Here is a 16,730-nt window from a genome sequence, read left to right on the forward strand (position 1 = left end):
TCAGAGATGCTGGTGTACTATAACTGAAGTAATGTTGTTAAGTCCTTAAAGTCATATTCCTTTATTGTCATGACTGTATTTGAAGCTATTTTTATTTTTGTATGATAACTGATTTATATGGAATATGGCTGAAGTAAACTAAAGTCTAAAATACTTAGTCATTTGTTTAATAGTAACTTAACATTATATAATTCATAATAATTTTTTTTTTAAAAATCAAGAAACAAAGAAGAAAAGGGGAAAAAAAGGAAACAGGGCAGGGTTCGGTGGTTGAATCATTCGTCCCCACCAATGCCAAAACCAAATCTACACCCTTGCTGTGTAGTGTGTGCTCCCGTTTGCTGCCAACATGTTGTCCATCTCTTACCAAGCTCCTCCACTTGGTGGAGCTAAATCAATCTTTTTACAGATGTGGAACCTGTTGCCAGCACTCTGAATGACATGTTGAAGCCCTGACTCAGTTTCATTGGCATACAGTTGTATGGTCAGGTCTCCAAGCTCACCACCACAAGTGAACAGAAACAATCATGTGCTTATTTGCTTCTGGGCCAAACGGCTCTTTCATAGTTTTTGTCTTCTCTGGTAATTTGACTGACTTGGATGACCGACAGGAACACTGAGGACCTGGACAGGAGACTTAAATGCATATAATAATTTATTTGTTGATTACATACTAGATTTTCCAGTATCCAGAATCCCTGGTGTCTTCCACACTTAGTAAACTGTGTCACAGTTTTGTTTTTGTTTTTACAATATCTCAGTCACTGATACTGAAGAGGGACAAGATCTACATTTTTTCCCAGGAAGGTGTTTCCACAGCACTCTTGCCCACACCAGTTTTTCCAGTTGTCGCAATTCACAACTTCAGTATAATCTGTGCATGTAAGCCTCAATGAATCTGAAAGTATTTCAACATTTTTCATACATGAGAGAATTAGACATCATGCAGAAAAAGAAGATTAAAAATCATTCTTACCTGATTGAAATGTAGCATTTTTTTGTTTTTATCTTGACTGCTGTCACTGAACAGATGGGCGAGATAAATGTTAAAGCTTCTGTTAACTGCATTGGTTATTAATAGATACACCTCTGACATGCCTGCATTGTTTGGACACCCCCACACTATAGAAACACAGTGCAGCTCAGCTTCAGACACCACACAGTTTTGCTGCTTGTCTAAGGGAATGTCTCACGGTAAGTTACCTTGTAGACTTTTCTTTTATTTGTACTAGTTAAAAAAAACATTGTTAATGAATACAATTTAGATATAAGGAAAGGTTTTTAATGATTTCCTAAACATGAGATACAGTATTACAGACAAATGATTTCATGTTTGTCTAATGAGCTTGGAAAGAAAAGCGTCTGGACTTCTCTAAGTTTCTTAAAGATGTTTTTCTTCCCAGTCTCCTTAGACTTAGAACCTTCTCAGAGGAGTTCATGTTTGTTTTCACAGACAATATACAAGATTTTTACTGCACAACACTAGGGGAACTAGTAACTTTACAGTTTAGACTGCTAAAGTGTTTGACAAAGCCTTGAAAACTGATATAGCATCTTGTGTAAAGAGTTATCTGTTTTTCACCCAAAAGAAAATTATGAAATATAAATAAATGAAGGTGAAGAGTTCAGAATTCTGCTGCCACTGACATATGAACCTACAGATTACTCCTCCTAATCCTGCACCATGAGCTGCCTGCCCTTCAAACTGAGAAAAAGTGTTAAACAGGCAAAATCTAGACCATCAGAGGCAACTGGCAAGAGGTAAAGGTGAAGGTGGAGAGTAGAGAGAGGCTCATTTATAATTACAGTTAACTTCATGTAAATCTGCTTTTGATAGAAGATGCTATTAAAAAATTAATCGTTATGAAACAGCAAACAGTTTCTTGCTAAGTTAATATGTTCACTGTTACAAAACTTCAGATTTGGCCATAAATCACAAATCACAGCTAGGCTACACACTCACACTGACACAGCAAAGAGAGGTAAACCACAGTCTCACTCAGCACTTTCACTTAAAAATGATTTGTGTGGTGGCTTATTTGAACAAACCACTATGCTTCATAGAAACTAACAAACACTCTCATTTGTCTATTTTATTCAGGTTTCAAACATAAAGAAAAGCCCTACAGTGACCCTAAGAAGAGTTCAAAAAGTATGAACTGTGCTTATAATGTGCCTAAAATTAAAGAAAGTAAGTGTTTGTTTTAATGCAACTTTAATGTGTTTGTTAGGGTTCAATGTTGAGAGAAGAATCCATAAATAACCACAGATCCGGTCCAGTGTGCAATCAGACAGTATTTTAATAAACACATGTGTGAGTCCGACCGCTGTGCAGATTTCAGCGTCGAACTGAACTTACAATCATTAGACAAGGTTTTATAGGGTTGAGACAACAAAGCCCCCTCTTTTGCAAAACAGACAATAGTACAGCTTACGTCAATCCAAACCACAAACTGTTCCATGAACTTTAACATAGTCTAAAACAGAACATCTTCTTCGGGTCAACGCCAGGTGCTTCCCCTCAGCTCGTCTTCGCTGTCGCTTCCCTCTGGTGCACTTCCTCTAAGTACGTCGGCACACTTCTGCATTTCTGCCCTACCAAAATAGATCTACCATGGTGTGTATGTGTGTGTGCGTACACGTGCGAGGGCGCGTGCATGCTGTGTACTGTGTACGTGTCATGACCTCTCACTATTTGTCTCTCTGTATGTGTGTCTCGTCTATCTGTGGGTGCACAGTTTCACTTCTGCAAAAGCATGGCTTGCAGACGCATTTCCTGTCTCATTTTGGCACAGAGTGTATTTTCCTGTCTCTGTCCTCTACACAGAGATCATAAAAGCATTAATAACATTTAAATTATAGATTCACCTCAACCATTTACAATGGTTCTTCTTTGGACCTGTAATAAAGACTAATATAACACCAATATATTTGAACATCTGAATGCATCTGTGAAAGCAACATCACTATTAACATGAAATGGTAATGATGATTATAAAAATAGCAGCAAATAATAGCAGTAAAATATTTCTATTCCTCTCACTTCCCCTTTTGACCTCTGGATAACATCCAGAGGTCACCAAAACAACGAAAAGCATGACCGAAACTAATAATTCACGGAGTAGATCCTAGTCTAAGACTAGATCCACCTTAACTGTAATGGATAAGAACCTTCTCCCTACTATGCTCTAACTTACTCTGTTTCCTCAATTGTTCTCTTCATTCAAACCTGATTCAACCTAATATTACTCAAAACATGAACCTAATTTCATATTTGGTTTTTGACTTGTATTTTCAAATCTTAATCAACCGTACTCAGCATTTGTAAAACTCTTAAAAGCACTGCCTTTCAGAGAATCGAAGGAAGCACGTCTCTGCATGTGCTTCCTCTTGCTCCTTATCTGATCACCCACATCCTGTACACAAAACTGTCACTGCTGCAAGGGCCTACCTCTCATCTAAAGTCACCTTTCACAAGAAAAATCCTCAACACTTATTCTACTAAAGGATCAAAGAAAAAACAACCATTTTAATCAACTAAGTTTAAGCATATAATCAATTACTCCTAAATAACTTTCATCATAGCTAAAAGCTCCCTAGGAACAACTTCTGTGTGTTGACACTAACTTCATTGTAACACTCACAGTTCCTGTGTTATAACCTGTTTTAATATATCATTTTATTTCATTTTACTACTCTTAATGTAATGGTACATTCTAATTATATTTTATCAGTCATTATATTTTATCAGTTTTAACCAAAATACATAAGCTTTTTCCCCTTGGACCTGGTTTAAAGCAAAAACTTGATCCCTTCAACAAGTATTTGTTATCCTGTAGCTGCACTTTATATAATAAGACTCATTTTGGAGCTGCATGTGTTATCTCAATATTTTACCTGTCACACAGTTTAGTTACAAGCAAAACTCCTATTCGGTTCCTCTTGTCTGTCACTTTTTACAGGGCCAACTCAAATTCAGTTAAAAGCTAAATGAACTTCAGGCCCTAGGCCTCAATCAATACTGTCCTGTGTGTTGATAAACTCTATACGTCTGTAAGCGTGTGCAATCCTTCAATAACTCAGGTCATTCTCACAGTAGATTGGCTAATCATGACGTTAACCAAAAGTCTGTGACCCTCAAGAGACGACTCTCTGAGCCACAACTCCGTTAAAGACACAAAAATGCAATGTGTATGAAAAAATCATTTCTACATATATAATCTCCAATATTATTCATTTGAGTCCGCGAGACTTTTAACATCCTCATAAAAGCTCTCCTCTACCCTAGAAATATATCTATTTACTATCTGTTTCTAAAGCCTACATTATAACAACATTCTAACATTATGTCACTGTGACAACTTATCCTAAAAATCAAAAAGAAATTCCCCATTTTCTACTCATCAAATGTTCACTATTTTCCCCAAAGCATATCCTTTATTCCCACGGTTCCCCTTTAAGTTTTATATACCACTTCTTATTAACACCAGCAATTTATCTTCTAAACCTAATTCAGTTCATTTTAATCCTTTCTTTTAACAAGTCCTCAGTTTTACTATATCTAGATTATCAAACAACCCCAATCGTTATAAATCATACTAAAACCCATTTCAAATTAAACAAATTAAATCTTAAACCCCTCTCTTTTTTGACACATCTCATGTGGCAAAAAACTCAAAATGCTCCACCCAAGCTTAACCAATTAAAAGGAAAAAAGGTTAGTCATTTCATTTCTCAGAACAGCCCAGCAATTCTCCTCTCCGGTATTTTGCTCCAGCCCTGAAAACCTGTGTTTAAGGAACAAAATCAATTTAATCATCATGTCAAATCTCCTCAAACTCGTTGCTCCATCGAACTCTGGATCCTTGGAATTTCCTGAAAACAAAACCTGTGTGTTAACCAGAACTTCACATTTCATACTCAATTTCCCCACTTATGATCCAACCTGTGTTATAACACAAAATAAACTTACACAGAACAGTTATTAATCATGTGTCACCCCAGTTCACGGTAACTTGAGTTACATTAATGTTTCCCTTTTAGCATTCAGCATTCTATAATGTAATAACATAATCCAACCCCAGTAAATAATTTTCTCAAAGCACACATCAATATCCCAAAATCAGCATCCCCAGATTTAAGTCTCCCACTTGTCCTGCTTATGGCAAAAGCAAAACAAAGCATCCCCTTTCTTTTCCTCACATGGTACATTTATTCATCCCCACCTTAGTCCAGTCACTCTCATTCACTCACATGCATTCACACATGATATTTTTGCTGATACTGCAGCCTTCTGCGCACGTCATCAGATGCTCCACATCAGCAAAATGAGCTCAATCATTTGTTTTTTTTCTTTTTCCTTTTTAGGAAAATAGTTCACTATACTTTTGACTGGATTGACACGCTGCAATCATTTTTTAGACAGAGACTTGCCGCCACTCAGTCTCTGATTGTAATCAATTATAATTCTGTAAAGCCCACCTGATTTTCGTACTTGGTAATTTTGTCAACGCCGTCCGTTCACTGTCTTCCAGGCCTGCTTAGAACAAAAATGAAAAAAGAGAGCTGATTATTAGCTCATCAAAGTACCAAACAAAATCACCTGACAGGTTTTTTCCTGAGTGCACTTACTACTACAAAAATTTTTGGGGCCCCTCTCAGACATATCCATGTCTTAATCAAACACCCTCTCTGGAAATAAAACAACAGCCTCAAAAATCTGAAACAATCTTAAATTTCACCCATTCAACACACTAAAAACCTCGCCAAAAGCTACACCGTTTCGTACACACCAATAACCCCGGTTAAGCACATTACCATACTCAGATTCAGCCTAACACCTTACAACAATGTGTCAACACTAATTTATAAACCTCCTAATCAAATTTGCACCTCTGAACAATCTACCCCTCCTTTAAGGCCTCAATCACACACACACACAGCAAGTTCCTCTGTCCACATTCACACGAGCTCTCAAACTTTTTCCATACTCAGCCATATCTCAACATTTTAACTTGGCAAAAGAAATACATGTTTAAACTTTATCACATTATTGAATTATTTTCATTTTCTTTCTATACTAATCACTTACTTTGATCAATCAATGCAAGAGCACTCCTGAGTCACTCTTATAGACACTTTTCTTTTGTTTTTTCCATCTATTTTAAATCTTTCCATCGATTGTATTAACCATTCACACCATTCTCTCACTCATACAAGCAGCAAGCAGATCTTCATTGCATTGCGATGTATTCATCTTAATGTACACTACGTGTCAGCTGTTTCTTCATTGCATCCTATATATTCATATTTAATTTATGCATTTCACCACTGAGCTTTAGATTCAAACTATCTCACTTCTGATTCATTTCAAAAATAATCTCACATGTAACAATTTGTATGTGTGTTTTCTATTCATTAAGGTAATGACAATTATTTTCGTTCATTATTCTTACCTTTTCTAATGTTCACCTCTTTGTTATGCTATGGTGGACATCCCTAAACAATTCATGAGTTCAGGTTTCAATTTTCAATCCAATTATATCCTATATTCTCATGAGTCAAACTCGTCCAGCTTCATCTCTCACTGGTCCTCTCTGCACAATGTCCTGTTCGGGCTTCAAAGCTCCAGCAAACACAGTCTCAACTCAGCTGTTGTCTTCTTCTCTGTTTCTTTACAGTCTTTCTTTCAGATTAAGTCCCAGCATGGCAAAATATCACTCAATGTCCAGTGCTCTTCCACAATTCTTTGTCCCACTGTTCAACTGCCCAGCCTGTATTTTCACAGTACATGTTGCATTACTCTTACATGCTGCTGCTGGTCGTCAGTCGTCATCAGTGTTAATGGATCAGTGGCACTGTCGTTTGCCTGCTGTATTCAAGTCCACGATGTTCTGTCGGTCTTCATCAGGCGATTGACTGGCCTTTAAGCTTCTTCTCAGGGTCAAAGACAAAGTGAGAGATCAAGCTGCACAATTTCGAGCCAAAGACTGGCTTATTCTCCCAATTCTGTTAATCTATTGTTCTGGTGCTGCACTCAAGGTTCCAAAGTTGAGAGACGCCCACCTGTATTAGCACACTAAAGCATACAATTAGTATTATGCATTTTTTTTTTTTTTTTTTTTATCTTAAAACCTCCATTTTGCTTCATCTCCCTCGAGTTTGACTCGTCTGTCTCTCTGTGTTCTTTCTGTACACACTCAGTTCCTTTTATGGGCATGCAGACTTCCTTTTCACTATTTCCTGTTCTCTGCAGAGTCTGTCTCCCTTTGAATTTTCACAGTCTACAAACGATCAGTAGTTCTACTAAATCTTGATCTAAAAACAATACACCTTCATTTCACTCACACACATTTAAATAGAGCTCTTTCACACATCAGAACAACTAACACTCCTTCACACACAGGACCATTCTTTAGGTCAGTTTTATAGCATCAGTCACCCAATAATCTCTTAACTGGGTTTACCAAGTGTATATACTTATGTGTTTTCAATCGGAAAAAATAAACTCAACCTGTCATAACATCACTCATGGATTTCTTGAATTAAAAGCACTTTCAAACTTTAAAACATCCTACTTTTCATCACAAAAGAAATATATTTCATACACACTTTTAAATGTTCTAACCTCTTTCAGACGCCATGACTCGTCTCACACACTGCCTTTTCTCTCTCAAACTTCCATTTTCCACTCACTCAGACAAATCATGCAGTCACTCAAATCAAATACTGACAGCATTCACCCAGTTAAAATCACTCGAAATATGCTTTCATACGAGTATTTTGGACATGCCTTCCATGATCAGAAAGAGCAAGTCAAAAGAAAAAAGAAAAAGAAAACTGAAACCTCTCATCGTCTCACACCCCGCTTCTCCCCACACACACATAACTGAAAAATAAAACACACCAACATTTATGGCTCACGAAATATACATCTATCAAAATTCAGTCATTTACTATACATCCACACTAATATATTCAAACTGTATTTACACTCTCATAATAAGCAAAACCAACCTCTTATATACAGGCATTTAGCAAAAAGCTCAATACTCTCGAAAACTGAAACCACCCTCTCTGCGCGTCACCGCTGCTCATTTGCATTTACACACACCATCAGTGCACATCCGGCTGTGCATTGGTGACACAGAGACTGATCTTACTCATAGATCTCATATTTTACATTACAGACGTCTTTAATTACAACTGCACAGATTTTTTTTTTTAGGCCATTTCAACTCCTATGTAATTTCGATAATATAACATAACGGCTCCAACCGATCAGTCCCAGACTTTTTGTGCTCAATTCACCAGGGCGGTCCCAGACTGTCCTGTCCAGATTTCTAAACCTAACTTAATTTGCCAGCATACCCAATAAGCGCAAAAATAGGAGACTCTAACTCCTAGCAATTTTGGAGGTTCCCAAGTTCTCCCCCGCTGTCGACGGTACTATCCCTACTCAACGGTAGGTCAAGGGTCAGCGTCCTGCCCAGGCGCAAGCGTTACCAAGGAGAAAAATGCGCTTCTTAACAGACGCGCTGTCGTCCTAGAAAAATTTACAATAATTTGAAACAACAATCTACACCAGGATTAAGATTGAGGCAGATCTCCGTTGTGGACATAAGGGACTTGAACCCACGAACTGACCATCACACGTAGATCAAATGACCAACGGGGCTTCACCCCACACAATGACCAAATTCCCTATCATTCTAAGAGTTCACTTAGCAGTCCAACTGCTTTCTCTTTTCATTCCTTTATTCTCATTACTAAGTACTGTCACTTATACTTCATTATCATTACTTCAACCGGTAAACTTCATGAAAACTTCACCAAAATTAAAAAACAGACATTCACCAGTAATTACAGTGACCAGGCTTTTAATTTGACATGCCCAATGTGACACCTTTTGGAAATATATTTCAACAGGCAGTGTCTTACCTTTAAATGCCCCGGGGAATGCCTGCTCACTTTCACCACTGATTACCGTCTGCCCGCCCAATTACCACGGACCCCGGATCTCTCCATCTACCCCTCTACCTCTCTCTCACCGGAACGAGCCCCCAAATGTTAGGGTTCAATGTTGAGAGAAGAATCCATAAATAACCACAGATCCGGTCCAGTGTGCAATCAGACAGTATTTTAATAAACACATGTGTGAGTCCGACCGCTGTGCAGATTTCAGCGTCGAACTGAACTTACAATCATTAGACAAGGTTTTATAGGGTTGAGACAACAAAGCCCCCTCTTTTGCAAAACAGACAATAGTACAGCTTACGTCAATCCAAACCACAAACTGTTCCATGAACTTTAACATAGTCTAAAACAGAACATCTTCTTCGGGTCAACGCCAGGTGCTTCCCCTCAGCTCGTCTTCGCTGTCGCTTCCCTCTGGTGCACTTCCTCTAAGCACGTCGGCACACTTCTGCATTTCTGCCCTACCAAAATAGATCTACCATGGTGTGTGTGTGTGTGTGCGTACACGCATGCGGCAGCGTGCATGCTGTGTACTGCGACGTGTCATGACCTCTCACGATTTGTCTCTCTGTATGTGTGTCTCGTCTATCTGTGGGTGCACAGTTTCACTTCTGCAAAAGCATGGCTTGCAGACGCATTTCCTGTCTCATTTTGGCACAGAGTGTATTTTCCTGTCTCTGTCCTCTACACAGAGATCATAAAAGCATTAATAACATTTAAATTATAGATTCACCTCAACCATTTACAATGGTTCTTCTTTGGACCTGTAATAAAGACTAATATAACACCAATATATTTGAACATCTGAATGCATCTGTGAAAGCAACATCACTATTAACATGAAATGGTAATGATGATTATAAAAATAGCAGCAAATAATAGCAGTAAAATATTTCTATTCCTCTCACTGGCAAGAGGTAAAGGTGAAGGTGGAGAGTAGAGAGAGGCTCATTTATAATTACAGTTAACTTCATGTAAATCTGCTTTTAATAGAAGATGCTATTAAAAAATTAATTGTTATGAAACGGCAAACAGTTTCTTGCTAAGTTAATATGTTCACTGTTACAAAACTTCAGATTTGGCCATAAATCACAAATCACAGCTAGGCTACACACTCACACTGACACAGCAAAGAGAGGTAAACCACAGTCTCACTCAGCACTTTCACTTAAAAATGATTTGTGTGGTGGCTTATTTGAACAAACCACTATGCTTCATAGAAACTAACAAACACTCTCATTTGTCTATTTTATTCAGGTTTCAAACATAAAGAAAAGCCCTACAGTGACCCTAAGAAGAGTTCAAAAAGTATGAACTGTGCTTATAATGTGCCTAAAATTAAAGAAAGTAAGTGTTTGTTTTAATGCAACTTTAATGTGTTTCTCTCAAATCATTGTTATTGTAAATCAATTCAGGAAGACATGCTGGCACCAAAGTGAACCTTCTTCTTCTGGGAATGTCTGGGACTGGAAAGAGCGCCAGTGGGAACACCATCCTTGGACAGAAACTCTTTGTTTCTAGACCCAGTTCAAAGCCGGTCACCAAAAAGTGCCAGATGGAAGAAACTGAGATAGAAGGTGTACACTTACATGTGATTGATACTCCTGACATCTTTGATGATGACATGAAATCATCAGTTAGGGACAAACATGTAAAAAGGTGCAAACAGCTCTATGAGTCAAGACCCTTTGTGTTTGTACTTGTGATGCATGTGAGCAGATTTACAGATGGTGAGAGAGACATTATGGAAAAATTAGAAAACGCTTTTGGGAGAGAAGTTAGAGAAAAAACAATTATCCTGTTCACCCGAGGAGACGACCTACAACAGGCAGGAATGGGGCTGGAGGATTTTTTACATACCTGTCAACCTGATCTGAAGAAAATACTTGAAAAGTGTGGCAACAGATGTGTTCTCTTTGAGAACCACAGATCAGATTCAGCTCAAGTGGAAACGCTAATGGACAATGTGATCGGGGTGATAGAAGAAAAGCAAACATGATGACTTCATCTATCAGATCAGAGCACTAAAATGCGTGCCATTTCCTGTCTCAGGTAATAAATAGGTTAGGGAATTAGTCTGGTTCTCAGTGACATATATTGGATTCATAAATAGTTTTCTCTGTCTTGTTGTACAACTCCAACGTAGCCTACATCCAACCAAGAAGCCTTGTAGCCTCCTGCTTCATGTCCCCTGTTCCTTATGTTTTCTAGTCCCTTCGTTTCTATGGTGTTTCATTGTATTTTTATGGAGTTTGGTTTTCCTTCAATAAAATAATACCTGCCTGTCTGCATTGGGGTTCTGTTTCCAGTCTAACCTGACAAAAGGGATTTCATGTATATATAAAAGTTATTATTTAGTGAGCTATATTTGACACACTCCCACTAATTTTAAGATGTCACATCAGAAATGTATTTTTGTCTTACTATGATGATTGTAGCCTATGTGTCTGTTCACCAACTCCTGTCAGATGCCTTGATCAGTCTAGGCATAAGATCTAGATACACTATGATACCAGAATTATCAACATCTATGAAGCAGCTAAGAGAATCCAATCTGACAAATTCATAATGTCAGACTCTTCACAATGTTTAAAAATCAAATTTTCAATGGTACAGTTCTACCTCTGCTGCTGAGTGGCTTTTACTCATGTAGAAATCAAGCCAATAATACTTCTTCAGGCTAACACAGACAAACAAAGTTTGATGTGCATCAAAACTGAAGTGATTTTGATTGTCTCCTTTATTAGGGGCAGTAATCTTTCGTTTTTTAAATGAATCCAGTTTGAACATCACCTTGAAAATCAGCAGCAGCACTGAGAGCACATTCAGTGATTAAAAAATATTTTTCAACAAGGAGAGATCATTTGGAAGAATTTTAAATGATTTATTGATGTAAAGAAATGAATCAGTGTATCTGGTGATTAGACTTCATTGAACCATCTTGTCAGAACAAACACAATATTAAACCACCAAAGGGGAAAAAAAGCTAGCTATAAAGCTTAGGTTAAATACTCGTGAAAATAAAGAAAAACCATTAACTAAGAAGCTGTCCAATCTTTGACTTTGCTTGGTGATAACTTGCTGCAGGAGAGGCTGGATCTTTGGATAGTTAGACGTCAATCAGCAATGAAGGTGGTACGAGACAGTGGTGTACAAGCAGGAGAGCATGGCAGCTTATTTTTATGCACCGGACATTTTAAATATGTGTTTTATGACCACTTTCTTTACTACCTGAAATATTTTCACCATGTCATAAATTGTAATCCAGATATAAAGCGTGCTGTGAAACACGATACACTAATATGTGAATCTAATGTAGTCATATGTATTCTTCTTTAAAGCATTTTCTATAAGTGCTTCTAGTTCATTACAAACTTCCTAATTCCAAATTGTATGTGTTGTGTTGTGATTCTGATCACCCAGGTGTATTTCCACATTATTACCCACCAGTTTGTGGGCACTTAATATCCAATTACATACATTTCTGTGTAATATATAAAATAAAACTGTAACCACTTTTGCTACCATGATATTGCTTGGATATTAACTGATTTTTACTTTGTTAATTGAGTATAATGTTTGCCATGAGAAGGCCTCATGTAAAATCTGCACATATATTTTTGAATTCAGCTGAACAAACCTTCAATGAGCAGTGAATATTGGAGAAGCACATGTCAGCTGCTCACAGCCTAATCCTTGGGCCGCCTTTTTTACAATTCAATTATGTCACATCTCTCATACCTGACATGATCATTTCAAATTTCAAAATAATATCTCTATGTCAATGTTATTATTATTTACTGATCAAACTGCGCAGCTTCACATTTTTCTCATGTCAGATCATTATGAAAAAATGTGAAAGATGATGCTTCATTAAATTAAAATCATCTTCAAAAATAAATCGTAACATGACACAGGAGTTTCCTTCTCTCTTTCTCCCGTGCCTTTTCAAACTTTGTTTTTTTATGCTCCAAAATGTGGTGTGTCATAGTTGATCAGGCTTGTTCTCTTTTGAATAGCCTTCTTCTTTAAATCTTTATTTCACTTTCTACTTCTCTATCAGTGCATCCAAACTGAAGGTAGCCATGTGACCGCAACTATGGACGACATTAGAAACAGGAATATTTCAGGAATTCAATGGCCTGACGTCAGTAAAACATTTAGACAAGTCAGACTGGATGTTGGTTGTGTTTGTTATTGTCACATTTGTTTTTCTTCTGAACACACATATCGATTTTTGTTGATGACTGAAAGGAACATATTTCATTGGTATTATCTACATTTTCTGTCATGAAAGACAACGTGCATGAAAACAGAGTGAAGCCACTCAAATCTCTACTGAACATCACTGATTCAAATCGTGGTATTCTGTGTGTACTTACAAATGTTTGTCTCCTTGTGTTCTACAGTATACATAATAATTCATCTCATTTGAACATATACACATTATCTTACACACACACATAAGTTAACGGATAAATGTGAGTAACTTGGAGGAAAGGTGGGACAACATGACCTGGGAAAAGTACAAAAGTTGAGCTGGCAATAACATTCAAAGTATAAACACCATCAGCATAACATACGTTACTCTTTAATTGGTTTTGCATGACTGTAGGATCTTCAGCTTTTAAAATAAAGCATCTTGAGGCAACTGCTGTTGTGATTTGGCAAAGAAATAAAATAAAATAAACACATAAATATGTCCATTTTGTGTCAAGTAGATCCCAAAGAGAAGTTCTGCCTTTGAAAAGAGTATTTTTAGAAGTTGAATGAAATCATAAATGCTGTGAAAGTTCTTTTAAACTTATCTTTTAAGTCAACTTATCTTTCTTTTCAATGGATATAATTCACGTCTTTTCAGCGTGACATGGTTGTCTTACAATTTAAAATGAATCTAAGCTAAAAACTGATATCATTCCTTGACTGCCACTGGCCTCACCACATTGAGTTACCCCAAAATGTTGATTCTATTCATCTGAATGTAACGTTTTGAGTGGGAGAAACGTTTCATCACTCATCCAAGTGACTTCTATTAGACTCCGAGTTACATTTGCAGGTAATTTACTGAAACATGAAAGCACAGAGAAGATTCAACACATCTCCTAAGAATTTTTTGAGCTTCTTCCAGTCACATAAGATGATGAGGTCACAAGAAAAGCAAAGACACAGAAAAGCAAAGGTTAGTGTTTAATATGTATACAAAGGATCATTAACTTATCATCATTAGAAACAGGAATATTTCAGGAATTCAATGGCCTGACGTCAGTAAAACATTTGCACAAGTTAGACTGGATGTTGGTTTTGTTTGTTATTATCAGATGTTGTCTTTTTCTTCTGAACACACATATCGATTTTTGTTGCTGACTGAAAAGAATGCATTTCATTGGCATTATCTTATCTTTTCTGACAGTGGAAGCCAACGCACATGAAAACCAATGGCCCTGAAGCCACTGAAACTGAACATCACTGATTCAAATCTCTGAATTGTCTGTGCCCTTACAAATGTTTGTGTTCTTCTGTTCTATGGCATCCATAACATCCATCCTCTAATTCAGGGTCACCAGGGGGCTGGACCCTATCCCAGCTGTCTCAGAGTGAGAGTCAGAGTAAACCCTGGACAGGTTGCCAATCTGTCTCAGAGACAGATGTCCATTCAGACTCACACCTGTGGCCAATTTAGAGTTACCGGTTAACCTAACCACAATAATTTCATTTCTTTGGACTGTGGGAGGAAGCTGGAGTACCCAGAGAGAACGCACACACACCAAAGTTCACACACTGGACCTTGTTTTTACTTTAGGTTTAAACATTGATTTTCTTTTTAACCTGTCTTTTCATCTGTCCCTCTCCTATTCGACATGTGGTTAGCTCTCGCATCTTAACTTCCTCTACTGCTGTTAAATTTTGCGATGCTTTCAATTTAGTTTTATCTCCTTATAATGATGTTCACTTTTTTACAAATCTTTTTAATAATCATTGTCTTTCTATTTTAGACAATGTTTGTCCTGTCAAAACTAGACTAGCTCCGGTTTCAAAGTTGTCTCCCTGGATAAATGACAGCATTTGCTTCTTAAAGCGTTGCTGCCTTCAGGTTGAGCGTTTATGGAGGAAAACGCATTTGCATGTCCATCTCCTTCATTTAAAGGACCTTTTAGTCTCTTTTAACACTTCAGTTCGAGATGCGAGGCCTGCCTATTTATCAGACTTAGAGTCTAAGAGCAGAGGTAACCCCAAGGTACTATTCAACACCATTAGTGATATTGTTGCTCCTGCTCCACATGCTGTCCCAATTTCAACAAATGAAGATTGTGAAAAATTTCTTTCTTTCTTTGTTGAAAAAGTCAGTAACGTGAGGAACAATATCTCTCCTTCTGTGTCTCTTTTGTCTGCTCCAACTCAAGCTAGGCCTGTAATGTTAGAAAGATTTTTACCTGTGTCCTTACCTGAGGTGGTCAGCACAAGAGGCTGAAAACAAAAGGCGATAAAGCATTTGTAACTGTGGCCCCCAGACTGTGAAACTCTCTCCCTTTGAGCCTGAGATCTGTGGACTCAGTGGTCGCTTTTAAAAAACAGCTAAAAACTCATCTTTTTGAAACTTGCTTTTGGTTGAGTTTTATTTCAATGTTTTAGCTTCTGTGAAACACTTTGTGATTTTTATCTTGAAAGGTGCTATATAAATAAAATTTATATAGCACTTTACTTTACCTGAAAAAAATTTAAAAAGTTGAGCTGGTGTTAAGATTTAATGTATAAAAACTGTCAGCGTAATATATGTTACTCTTTTAATTTGCTATGTATTACTGAAGGATCTTCAGGATTCAAAATAAAGTGTCTTGTTGTTATTTAGCACTGTATAAATAAATACAATGAATATACAAATATGTGCATGTCCATTGCTGCAACAGCTGGACCTCTCTCTCCGCTGCATGAGATCGCATTCCTGCAGCACCGTAGATCCCAAAGTTGAAGGAAATTTGGAGTTTCCTTCTCTCCTTCTTTTTTTATCTACCAAAATGTGGTCATAGTTGATTGGGCTTGCTCTCTTTTGAATAGTCTTCTTCTTTAAATCTTTATTTCAGTTTCTACTTCTCTATCAGTAAATGCAAACTGAAGGTAGCCATGTGACAGTAACTATGCACAACATTAGAAACAGGAATATTTCAGGAATTCACTAGTCCGACTTCAGTATAACATTTGCACTAGTCAGACTGGATGTTCGTTTTGTTTGCTCTTATCAGATGTTTTTGCTTTTTTTTAACCTGTGTGTTGATTTTTGTTGCTGACTGAAAGGAATCCATCTTATCGCCATTATCTTATCTTTTCTGTCAGTGGAAGACAATGTGCATGAAAACAAAAGCGCTTGGAGTTACTCAAGTCTCCACTGAACGTCACTGATATAAATCTTGGAATTTTCTGTGCAGTTACAAATATTTGTCTTGTGGTGTTCTACAGTTTACATAAAAACTTCATTTCATTTAAATTTAATTCAATTCAATTCAATTCAATTCAATTCAATTTTATTTATATAGCGCCAAATCACAACAAAAGTCGCCTCAAGGCGCTTTATATTGTACAATAGATCGCACAATAATAAATACAGAGAAAACCCAACAATCATATGACCCCCTATGAGCAAGCACTTTGGCGACAGTGGGAAGGAAAAACTCCCTTTTAACAGGAAGAAACCTCCGGCAGAACCACGCTCAGGGAGGGGCGGGGCCATCTGCTGCGACCGGTTGAGGTGAAGAAGGAAA

The 16,730-nt window shown here is 37.3% G+C and overlaps 1 protein-coding gene across 1 annotated transcript; it reads left to right on the forward strand.

The window, feature by feature from the left end:
• The first annotated feature begins 1,147 nt into the window (after positions 1–1,147).
• LOC116334102 (GTPase IMAP family member 7-like) lies at positions 1,148–11,265 on the forward strand. The gene is made up of 4 exons (XM_039617624.1): positions 1,148–1,194; positions 2,102–2,191; positions 10,234–10,284; positions 10,392–11,265. The coding sequence occupies exons 1-4, from the start codon at positions 1,185–1,187 to the stop codon at positions 10,973–10,975; spliced, it is 735 nt and encodes a 244-aa protein (XP_039473558.1). The 5' UTR covers positions 1,148–1,184; the 3' UTR covers positions 10,976–11,265.
• The last annotated feature ends 5,465 nt before the right edge of the window (positions 11,266–16,730 follow it).

The sequence above is a fragment of the Oreochromis aureus genome, linkage group 9 (assembly GCF_013358895.1).
Source record: "Oreochromis aureus strain Israel breed Guangdong linkage group 9, ZZ_aureus, whole genome shotgun sequence".
Taxonomy (NCBI): Eukaryota; Metazoa; Chordata; class Actinopteri; order Cichliformes; family Cichlidae; genus Oreochromis; species Oreochromis aureus.

Bases quoted from the DNA above. Each gene is read 5' to 3' on its own strand.
- LOC116334102 (XM_039617624.1), top strand. The intron at 2,192-10,233 runs GTAAGTGTTTGT...TATTTTATTCAG, and splicing joins TGTGCCTAAAATTAAAGAAA to GTTTCAAACATAAAGAAAAG. The intron at 10,285-10,391 runs GTATGAACTGTG...AAATCAATTCAG, and splicing joins CCCTAAGAAGAGTTCAAAAA to GAAGACATGCTGGCACCAAA.